Genomic DNA, 12168 nt, shown 5'->3' with positions numbered 1-12168 from the left:
GGAATCTCAAGGTTCATGTTTATTCGGACACCTTGTACATTGAGGAATCTCAAGGTTCATGTTTATTCGGAACCTTGTACATTGAGGAATCTCAAGGTTCATGTTTATTCGGAACCTTGTACATTAAGGAATCTCAAGGTTCATGTTTATTCGGAACCTTGTACATTGAGGAATCTCAAGGTTCATGAAAGGGTTCAATTATATCTGCGGTTCAAAGCTTTTCACCAAACAGAACAAGAACAAAATTAAACTATCAGAACTTGATAGTGAGCAATAATAAAAAGTAATCGAACATCCTTCATGGATTAAACTTATTTTGAAGTTTTATGTAATTTACTTTTGGTTTTTATCATAATTGGAAAACAAGCAAATTTTAGAATTGATTATTTTTAATGATGTGTGTATACAGAATTGGGGGGAGATTGGGGTCTTGCCTTTTTGTGTTGTGGGAATATGAGATATGAGTCCCCCCCCTCCCATCGGGTTATATACGCTCGTGAGATAATTGACGACCTATCGGAAATATATTAAAACATCCGAATTTGACCATATAACGTTACACAATTTGAATATAATCTTGGTAATTATCATTTCCCTCTCCTGCCTTTAAAGCATATACTCGCAAGTAATAAATATTCTTGCGTTTTATAATCATTATTCATGTCTACGATAGCAATATATCTTATTATAATTGATGTTTTGCCCCTGAATTCTTTGTTTTGATCTCTTCCCATCCCACTGCAGTGACTGCAGTAGATATGGCGTTTTCTTGATTGACGACACTTAAAAAATTTTAAAACACATTACACAGACAGAGAAAATTTGTTTTCCCATATATTATAATCTGTTAATTGCATTTATTTCCAGCTTAAAGTGAAAAAAGGAATTATTTTGCTGCCACAAACTAATCCCCATATCTTTGCAATCTGCAGTTTCTTAAATATTTCAAATTATTGATTCTAAAAGATGTAAGGATTTAAAAATTTGAGATTTGGTGAAGATTCAGTTGCTTTGATAACAATTATCTAAAATCTATAAACATTAATCATTAAAAATCACTTTAATGTGATTTTTGGTGATGTACAAAAAAAATTAAATTCAAATCCGGCTCTGGATTCAAAACCAGGTCAATTTTCAAAATTCTTTTTTTTCGCTTATTTTATGCTAAAACTTAATGAACCAATCAGAGACAATGCAATTTTTAATTTTAATAATCTCTCTTTTATCATCAACATTTCATTTTTACAGTTGTTTGTTGATATTTTGCCCTTTGTATCAGCCTATTTTTGCGGATCTGGACCTAGAATGCCAAAACACCCTGAACTAACCAGAGAGAGAAGCATTCGGTTTCTTTTATTTGAAATAAAACGTGCTTTCGTCTATAACTCAACAGTCTTTAAACTTACAGATTTGTTTATTTTATACTTTTTCATCAAAATGTATATGCCAGCAAAAAAATATTTAAGATGAAAGGCTATAAAATTATGTTAAAGGGGTCAAATTGTGATCGAAAGTCACAAGTTTTCTGAAATATTGACCGAACCGTTAAATCTACGTGAAAATGTTGCGGATTCATCGGATGAATCGGATCCAGATCCTGAGCAAGCTGCTTCAAAAGATACTGATACTGATTGTTTTTTTTCCTGTTTAAGCTAAAAATTAAAATTTACTTTTTAGATTTATATGTCCAGGGAGTCCAGGGTACTATAAATATTATAAAGATGATGTTAATTAGTTCTATTTATATCCTAGAGTTTATTTTAAAACGTGGGAATGATATCCTGCTTTTCCTTTTGTTAAACCATTTTCAACATTCTTTGTTTTCAGGCCCTGGTCGAGATTTAAGATATTCGTGGCGCCTCGGGGAGCAGGATAGAAAAATTTAATACAATAATTACTTATAATCTCTCTCATTCAAATTTTCATTGTCGGGTGCCCCTCTTCTCTTTTGAATTGAATGTTTGTGGTGGGATTTATTAAAAAACAAAAGAGGGCTTAGCGGTCTATTGACAATAGAGTAATATGCACAAAATTGGGTTTTGGTCAAGGGAGCGGACGGGTCGAGTGGGGGGAGGTGCAGGGANTGTATTGTTAAGGTATGAGAGAGGGAGGAGAGGAATGTTAAAGACTAGAAGCTTTTCATTTGAACGGAATGATCCATTTGCCGAGAAGGATTAGATCTGCGTCTGAAGGAACCTAGGCCAGAAATCTGGAATGTTCCCGGAGCGAATCTAAGGGGCGCGGAGCTGTAAATTAATCAGGGATGATCGCTCGTGAAGGTTTCACGTTTTAGGAAAAATGCTTCATGTATGGGGAATTTATAGGAATAAAACTGTTGTTAAATTTAATATTTCAAACAAATTAACTATTATAAAGCTGAGCACATTTCATGAGTATAAACTCAAAATAATTGGACTTTTTCATAATTTTAAGATATCATTTTTGGTGATTTTACATATGGATTACACCCCTGAGCTTTACTACATTGCTTGGTATTGAGGAGTTGAGTAGAGGGGGAGGGGGGATATATGCTAGAAAAGGGTAGGGAGAGGGGGGTATACTCTAGCGAGGGGGTGCTGGGCAGCTCAGATAGGCTCCCGCAGAGCCTTCAGGTAGATTCAAGATGGCGGAACCTTACTGTGACGTCAGAGCTCTTACAACGAACTGTGGAATGTGACGCATACCTTTTCCAACTAAACAAGTGTTATTTTTTAACTTTTCTAAATTACTTTTAAAAAAATTTTCACTGAAAATGCATGCAATGACTGAAAACATTGTTTTTGAATCATCAAACATGAAAATTATTTTCCTTAACCCCCTTCCCGCCCCGCCTCCAGACCCCCCCCCCGCGTCCACCTTTATTGGTCCGCGTCTCCCCCCAGTTCTACTCAGGCAACCTGACTGTCCGGTATACCGTCTATACTACCTTCATTAAACTGTGGTTACCTGGCTTTCGCGTAACTTTCCGGACGAATGCATAACTTCCCCCCTCATACACGGGAAGTGAGTCATGCAGTGGGCTTAGTGAAACCATATACTACATAAATACACGGAGAACTCTTCAGTTTTTCATTCTACTTTCCCGTGAGCGAAGAAATGCGTTAGGATGCTAAAGTTTGCAAGAAAACGTTCAAGTTCCACAGACCGGGAGTTGATGAGGAACAGAACCTCTCCTCATCCGTCCCGCCCTCGATCATCCTCCGCTGAAAGATCTTCTGGTTTTGTGACTACCTTGAGAAATGAGTTAGTTGAGTCCCCAGTTCAGGTGACAAAATCGGAGACAAGAGCAGTGAGTAGTACTGCACCAATACGGAGAATAGACCTATGTGAGAATAGGACTATGAGAAATCAGATCTCAGAAAAACGAAACTCCGTCCTGATGAGTTCAAAAGCAACCTTAGCACCTATGACCAACACATTAAGTCAGTTGGTTTCTCAAGTACAAATAAGTGAGACTGGTGATACATGTAAACCTCCTCCTGTCCTACCCAGGAAACCTAAAGTGGAAAACTTCCTTCAGCATTATACAGGACATTTATGGAAGGTTGAACTCCTGGATACAAGTGGAGAGAGCGGATATGGAACAGACAATAGTGATAACAATTCATTAAGATCTCAGGACTCAGTTGAACCTATCCCTCCTCCTTTACCACGGAGAAAACCCAGAAGAAGGGTTCAGTTTGATTCTTATGTATTGTTAATGCAAGCTTTAAAAGAGCGGGATATTAAAGGCATAATGTCAACAATATTCAATGTTTCCGCCGAGGCACTTTGCACAGAAGATGTTGTTTATTATTTTCACACGGCGATATTGCGCCAGGACTACGAGATGACCGACCTATTGGTGAGGGCTGGTTGTGAGGTCAACACTTTTGACCATCGTGGTTGGTCTGCTCTACACTGTGCTTGTAGTGTAGCAAGGTTGGATATGATCAAGCTGCTTCTACAGAACGGAGCAGCGGTCCTGGCTAGAACACATCACTCCAGTCAGACCGGGAGTCAACTTCTCCCTCAGGACAATCCGGCATTCCCTCAATGCTTGGCATATCTCAGATGCATGGAGGAATGTCTTGGCACTGTAAACTCAAGGATTGCTCTAGCAGCGGCAAACTATAGAGCTTGCAGGGTAGATGAGCTGAGTATAAGCAAGGGGGACCGGTTGACGGTGCTACGCCGAGGGGACGTGAATAACGAGATGTGGTGGTGGATGAAAAATGCAAGAGGAGAGGATGGATATGTTCTCAGGGACCTTTTAGCGCTTAACTCCAGGTTCACTTGATATCTGCCTCCAAGCTTTTTTGCTTGAAACTTGGAAACTTGTTTTTGTTTCTTAATACCTTCATACATATGTTACCAGCCATTCTAAAGTATTACCAGAATCCTTCAAATTCTCCAAAATTCTTAAAATCATTTGAATCCATAAAAAGTTACCAACCCTGTCAAAAGTTACCTGAATGAAAGACTGCCGTGCCATACTATCAACGACTAAAATCTTTTCTGTTGGAACAGAAAGACAGTTTTCAGTCAAAAATTGTTTTAAAATGTTCAAAAATTACTCCTTTTTCGTTCTTTTATAAACATGGAGTAACAGTTCGTCAAAGAAATGTATTCCGTCCCAAGAAATGTATTCCGTCCAAAGAAATGTATTCCGTCCAAGGAAATGTATTCCATAAAGAAATGTATTCCGTCCAAGGAAATGTATTCCATCCAAGTAAATTATTCCGTCCAAGGAAATTTATTCCGATTAAACCAAAATTCCATTTAATGAAATTAATTGCATTCCGATAATTAAGGCTCGGGGCCTGTTGTGTTCTATCCACAGCGTTTATATAAATTTTGTATTTCTGTTAAGTCTGTGATCCAAAAGATATTTTTATATTCAAGTATTGATATTGTAATCTTATACACATGAAGAAATATACATCCTAGATGGTTAAATCCTCGTTATTTGTTATTGTAGATTAAGAGTGATATTATGATCTCTAATGTGCTACACTAGATGGAGATGAAAGATGATAAAATACCATTAAATAAATGGTAAAAACAGAAGTATTAAATAAACTTGAGTCAGAAAATTGATCTAGAGATTAAAATATTATTTTCCTTGATACATGGGATCGCCCACTAAGGATGAGACTTCAGAGACGACTGTACGGAATTTGTACATTCTGTTTCCTTGTATTTATAATTTCTAACTGTAAACTTGTTACTTGCTTTGACAAATAAAATCATAAAAAGACTTTAGTTCAGTCAGAAGACTCAATTTAACCTTAAGATCGTCATATTTTTAGATTTTCAGGTCATCTTTGCAATCTCATCCTTTGTGGATAACCCTGTATGTAAAATATATTGAGTTTATGTAAACTTTTTGCTTGACTGCCTAGTTTATTGTTAGTATTGAAGGAAAAATCATGTTTAAATACTATTGTGTAGAAAATTTAGGTTATGAACATTGAACATATGATAATTTACATATGATCTGGGACGCTCTGTCCCATATGATGTATTGGAATATATTTTTGAAGCTTTGCCCCAAACTACGCTTTATACATTTGGTTATATTAGTATTAATTGATTAATCTTTTTAAGATTACGAACGATGTAATTTGGGACAACCTGGACATAACATAGGTTATGTTAAAAGTCTATTTGTCCCTAAGATTAGTAACCATAATGGAACTGAAGACTTGTCACAATATCGAATTTTCTCAACCTCTTGCAGCCAGATAAAAACCTTTGATATTTTGAATTCTGTTCGACCAGAAGTCAAAGTTTGAAATATTAAATCCATCAGGTTGCAACGTTATAATTCATTTTCGATCCTCTCAGATATATTTCTGAAAACTGAGAAAACAACGGTATTAAAAATTAGAATATGTGGCGAGTGCTCACTGCGAAGTTACTTTAGAATAACTAATTTTTATTATTACATACTTTTAATAGTTTGTGTTTTTATTAAAGTTTGAGAAGACAAATTTTAAGAAATATGGGAAAATACCGAAATCCCTGCAAGATCATCTCAGATAAGACGACATTTAAATATATCTTAAAATTTTGAAATTGTTGAAAATATTGTCCGCGCAAATTTATTCTTTTTTCATATTACTCATTAATCAGTACTCTGAAAAGTGGGAGCTGGGTGGGATAACTACAGGGTGTCACAAAAACATGGGAATTCAGTGACGAATTCGATATCGTCTTTGTTATGATTTAGCATTGTAATACCTAATTTCAAAAGCCATAATATTATTATGTCTGCTAGAGTTTATTTTATGAAAATGGTAAAAGACTGTAAAGATATGTCTATATAACGTCTCTGCAAGATGAACAGTGAAGACGGACAAGTTTACTCTGTTTGTATACTGCAATTTTCTTGTTTTACTAAGTACAACCATATGCAGTCAAAACATAAACAAACAAAATGTAAACATAGCAGACGAAACTCTTACAGATTACAGCTTTCTCAGTAGGTATCACTATACTAAATCAAAGAATTATTTGAAAAGACGATATTGAATTTGTCACTGAATTCCCATGTTTATTTTGGGACACCCTGTAGCTTATAGTACATTAAGTATAAAACCAATTATTATCCCAATTTGAGCAATCCTTGAGTTATTTGGAAGAAAAATATTCAGCCATATTTTGTGACTAGATATTGTAAATTTTTTTCATAGCAATTCCGAATTTTGTGGGAAATAAATCTTTTCACACCTTTTTCTTTACCTTTATCCAGCGAGGGGAGGGGGGTGAAGAGCCACCATGAGCCGCGCGAATTGGCCTCCTGATTAGCAGAATGACCTCCAAGTCAATCAAAACCATCTGCATGCCTCTCGGTACGTACCAGCCTCTGCAATTCTGCTCCGTCCAGCATGAAAAAATATTTGGCTTTTTTATCCACCAACAGCCTTTTTTTTAAAAGAAAAATGATAAAAAAGTTTACTTTAATTGATATTTTTTTTGTTCTTACAAATATAACGAATCCCTAAACTTGTGAAGATCGTGCAGAACTATTGCAGCTTAGCTTTGTATAAAGATTTTATACCATTTTACATGTGTATCATGAACGATTCTGACTATATGATATTTTACATGTGTATCATGAACGATTCTTACTATATGAGAAAAAATTCACAAACACTTTTTATGAAATACTCAAAGGAATTGAAATTTTGCCACAACCGTCAATTTTATATCTTTGCAACCTGATGGTGTAAACTTTTGATATTTCAAATTTACACTATTTACAAACAAACAAGACTTATAGTTTCAAATATCAAAGGTCTTATACAACGGGTGGCAATCATAGCGAATAGAAGATCAGAGTTAGCGGCAAAGACTAAAGTCCTTTGTGCTTTATTGTTTTATTTTATTGTCTTATTGAGCATTTTAACAAAATGCTCTTTCAAACTGTTCACTGTGACAAATATAAAACAAGTTTGTAACGTGATAACTAAGTTAAGTTCTGATTATTTTTTGGTAGATTGTTACTGAAAACGTTTCTCCGAGGGGTTTCTCCAAAAATTCGTAAAATGATAATTTGTTTACGTTCATACCCCATGATATTTGTCAGAAAAAATCTACAAATGTATATATTAACTTGACATGTCATGATCTTTCTGTTCACTGTTCAGCCGTTTTGACGTTTATCAGCTGAAAACAGACCACATACGAGCCAAATATATATTTATAGATGTTTTATTTCTACAGGTTCTCCTACTAAGCATGACAGTGGAGTTTTAAAGAATGTCTTAATCTAATTGACATAATAATGCCAATAGTTTTAGAGGTAAAAACTCAAGAATTTTAATTACAAAATTTGGTTGTCAAATAATTGCCGCAAATGATTTCAAAGATCAAAGACGTCACTGAACTGTCATGTTTGGTGGGGCACCCTGTAGTCTAAAGATGAGTCGATAGAGAGAGATATATATTGTTCTAGAAAAAGATCAGTTTGTCCTCCTCTTAATCTGCTCTGAGTCTCAGTTTCATTATAAAATGCCTGCAGTGGGAGTATCCAGTGTATAGTATGCCAAGTATTCGATGTAAACTGTATCAACAGATAATTAAATAAATTAGATGATGCCGAATAAACATTGTAACTTACATACTGCTCATTGAAGCCCCGACTTAAACTTCACACCCTCAACTAGCATTCAGTGTGAGCTGCAGTGCACTGACCGAAGATTATAGTAGTGGTTATAGTGGAGAGTTTAGTTCCTAGGCTTACATTTTTCAAGAGTTGACAGTTGGACAAAATATTTTAAGTTTAACAATAAAAATTTTTTGTTCGGATGAAAGTGAACTGAACGTGGCTCGGATGCAGAAATGTTGGAGCGGGCATTTCTCCCATTCTCCACAAAATAATTCTGCACTCTGCAGTCTGTAAAAGCATTTAATACATTTACATCTGTAGTCCTGCATTATTTAATATATTAACATCTGTAGTCCTGCATTATTTAATATATTTACATCTGTGTCCTGCATTATTTAATATATTTACATCTGTAGTCCTGCATTATTTAATATATTTACATCTTTAGTTCTGCATTATTTTAGATCTTCAAAAAGTGCCAAATAAGTCCTATAGAGACTACAATATTATTACTCAATGTAGTTTTTTATAATTCTGCTTGCATTTTTTTTCTGGCACAATTTCGTTGTAGTCCTTTGCTAATATACAGTGGTAGGCGATTCTATTAATACAATATTAGACGACTTTTTTTATTAAGTTTTGATTGTTAACAAGCTTTTTTCGAATTATAAGTTTACAAGTAATCAAAGAGAATCTTTTTAAATTGACCACTTCTCTTGACTTCTATGTTTAGTTTATGCGTACCATGCTTTTTAAAAGCTTGATATAAATCAAAAGTCGTCTTCATTGTATTGATAAAATCGCCTACCCCTGTAGTTGTTTTTCACTGTTGTTTGTAAGCTTGCTTGTGTATTCATATTGTTTTTACAATCGTAAAACATTTGGAACAAATGGCTCCATCCTTCCCCCCCCCCCCCGTTATTCATATATTATACTGCTACAATATACAACTTCAAACTTTATACAAATATACAGATGTATACAGTGAAACCCATAATAACGAATACATCGAAAGAATTCATCAAATGTCGTATTCTTCACTTTCTGATAATGGAATGTTGCAAATATTTAGTTTTTTAATTAAATGATTATATGGAGCTCTTTAAAACTGTTCCCGCATATTCATGGTTATTTATTTATTTTCGCAAATACTGAAATTTACGTAATAAAGTATAAAACTCATTGAAAAATTGTCAAGACGACATTTGATAAATTCTTCCGATGTATTCGTTATTAAGGGTTTCACTGTAGATTATACATACAAAATCAGGGATTTCAAAATGTATTCTGTCTCTTTTTTACGTAAGTTAATAGAGGAATGCTTTATTGTATCATGGTTTCAGTATATTGATTCTAATTCAATATCTATAGTCATGTATCACATTTAATTGGATAGCGCAGGTATTATGCAAGCGTTTTTATCGAGTCTATTTTTGTTACAAATAATTAATTAAATGACTGTAAAATTATTATGTTCTTCATGCATGGCAATAAATATAATTCGTGGGAACAGTTCTGGAGTAATCTATTTTGTTAATCCTAATGTAAGAATCATGTACTAATGTTTTTGCAATGGCTTTAGATTACAATTTGCGAAACAGGTAAAAATGTGTTTATTATGAGGGTCGGGTGCGTACATTAATGTAGAAAGTCCATCTTGGTTTTTAATGCCGTTGGTTGGGCTGAATTGGATAATGGCTAATGGATAATCAGTGTGTTCACTGTTCACATCTCTCTCCCATGCAATATATCAAGTAATATTAATATTCAGAAATCCATCACGACAATCAGAGCAAGGAGTTCATCCTGCTGATATCAAGATTAAGTAGAGCTATAATTAAACACGGTTCAGAGACCAGGGGCGGTTTACGATATTTTCCATCAGATAAATCAATAAATCAAATAAAAAATCTCTGACAGTTCTATCTCTAGTTGTCCCAAAGGAATTGAGTCTTTTCCACAAACTCAAATTTTTAAACCTCTATATCTTTTCAACCTAATACCGTAATCCTTCAATATTTCAAACTAAGACTATTTGGTTAAACAGAATGCATAGTTTGAAATATCTAAGGTTTACGACATTTGGTTTAGAAGATATAAAAATTTGAAAATAAGATTTTGTGACAAAAACTCATTTCCTTTGTCTCATTGGCACACAGGCGACAGGCAATATATTCCAATATGTTATCAGTAAAAAGTTACAAATAGACTCATACGACATTATTTATAATCGAATTTGAAATAGTATTTTTAATATTGTGAACTGAACTTAAGTCGCTGCACTCAAGTGGATTAAATTCTAGTCCTTGCTTTTTGATAATGATCTCAGACAACCATGTTTATACTTAATAGTTTTTCTCACGCGATATTTCGAAGCATGAGCGAAGTTTTACTCGACAACCATTATTCAAATTCTTATATTTAATACATCAATATCAAATAGATTCTAGTACAATAGATGGCAACGTAGAATTTGTACACTCTCAGTACAGCTGTATTCTGACGTCACAAGTTTCCACTCAGTCAATTACAGTAAAATAAGTGTTCTTTATTTTCTGTTTTTACACTTTTTTATTTAATCTTTGAAAACATGTCAACTAAAGTGAGAAAATTTCGTTTTCCTTGTTATATTTGACACGTCGTGTATAATTGGTTCATTTCTCTGTTACCACATATTGTACCTGATAATCTATTTGTATAAACATAAAAAAAGCAGAGAGCGTCGAAGACATAGATCCAGACTGCTTCAAAAATTAGTATCAAAATGATGAAGATATCCTTGTTTTTCTATCCAAAAAATGTTATTTTAAATCCAGAAAAGAGACTTGCGAATTTGTTCTGAAGAAACAAGATGGAAATTGAAAGAATTAAGCATTTTTTAAGATAAAAAAAATGACGAAACCGTTGTCAAACGAGGAGGGGTTGAAGGGGCAGGGGAAAGTTTATACTTTACAGGCCTAACAGGCCCACTAAGATTTTCTATTGTTAATTCAATAAATACTTTAGTTAGATATCTTCAACGAGGTTATATAGTATATAGAGTGATGATCTACGCTAATCCTTGATTAATTGTACAGGCCAGTCACACGGAGAGGTAGCTAAGATCCAGCCCCCCTGGATATCTTATATACAAACCGTCAAGAAAGCAAATCATTTTCATAGTTATTAAGGATATGTTTGTTCATCTTTCGTACCTTTCTCTTGGTGGGTAAATTAGGTAGTATAAATCTAGGAAGTTGGTAAAAATAACTAGTTTTCTGGCTGGTTTTACAGTCACAATAAAATAGTTGTAAATAGTTGAAATCATATATTTTGAAAACTTGAAGGTCGGTTTCTTTGTAGTTTAGTATATACACGATCAGAGTGCTAGGGCAGGTTCAACAAATTTACTGCTCTCAAAACGGTCATNGTCGTTTAACCTAGTTTCTAAATACTTCAACAGATTTATTTTATTTTCTAATTCAGTATTTCGACAATATTAAAACGAAATTAGATTTGACATTTTAATATTTTAATGAAGGATTGCCAATTCTAGTTTGCAAATGTTTCTCGCCTAATACGGTAAAGTTTAATTTTTGCAAAGTTTTAATATTTAATGTTGCAGGGAATTGAACTACTTCGACAGTGTAATACAGGGTGTCTAAATAATGTTTCGTTATTATGAATGTCCCAATAAAAATTGAAATAAAAAGACAACTTGGAAATGTCCTTTTATTTCATTTTTATATATTTATTGAATGGCATATAACAAAAATTGAAATTTACTAGTTTTAACCGCATATATACAGGGTGATTTTTAAAAATCTATTTTTTAATGTTCACAAAAGCAAAACAAGGTATAACAAAAAGATAATTTTAATATTTATTAACTCGTTATTACATGATGTTTGATAAAGTAATTATCTATCTCCAGTATTGTTAATCTTTCTCTGCTGAGGCTCTCAAATTATACTACCAAACTTCGAACCCAATATTTGGATAATTTGACTTGGAATTTAACATTCTACAAGCTGGAATAGTATTCTACAAGCTGGAATAGTATTCTACAAGCTGGAATAGTATTCTACAAGCTG

The 12168-nt window shown here is 33.8% G+C and overlaps 1 protein-coding gene across 1 annotated transcript; it reads left to right on the top strand.

The window, feature by feature from the left end:
- Nucleotides 1–3106: 3106 nt before the first annotated feature.
- LOC111701400 (apoptotic enhancer 1 protein) lies at nt 3107–4279 on the top strand. Its single transcript, XM_023472677.1, has one exon. The coding sequence runs from the start codon at nt 3107–3109 to the stop codon at nt 4277–4279; it is 1173 nt and encodes a 390-aa protein (XP_023328445.1).
- Nucleotides 4280–12168: the final 7889 nt, after the last annotated feature.

Source organism: Eurytemora carolleeae, unplaced genomic scaffold (genome assembly GCF_000591075.1).
Source record: "Eurytemora carolleeae unplaced genomic scaffold, Eaff_2.0 scaffold304, whole genome shotgun sequence".
Lineage (NCBI taxonomy): Eukaryota > Metazoa > Arthropoda > Copepoda > Calanoida > Temoridae > Eurytemora > Eurytemora carolleeae.
The sequence above is the reverse complement of the archived record's forward strand: the minus strand, read 5'-3'. Positions and strand labels throughout refer to the sequence as shown.

Excerpts from the sequence above, each read along its gene's own strand:
- LOC111701400 (XM_023472677.1), top strand. The coding sequence starts at position 3,107 with ATGCTAAAGTTTGCAAGAAAACGTTCAAGTTCCACAGACCGGGAGTTG.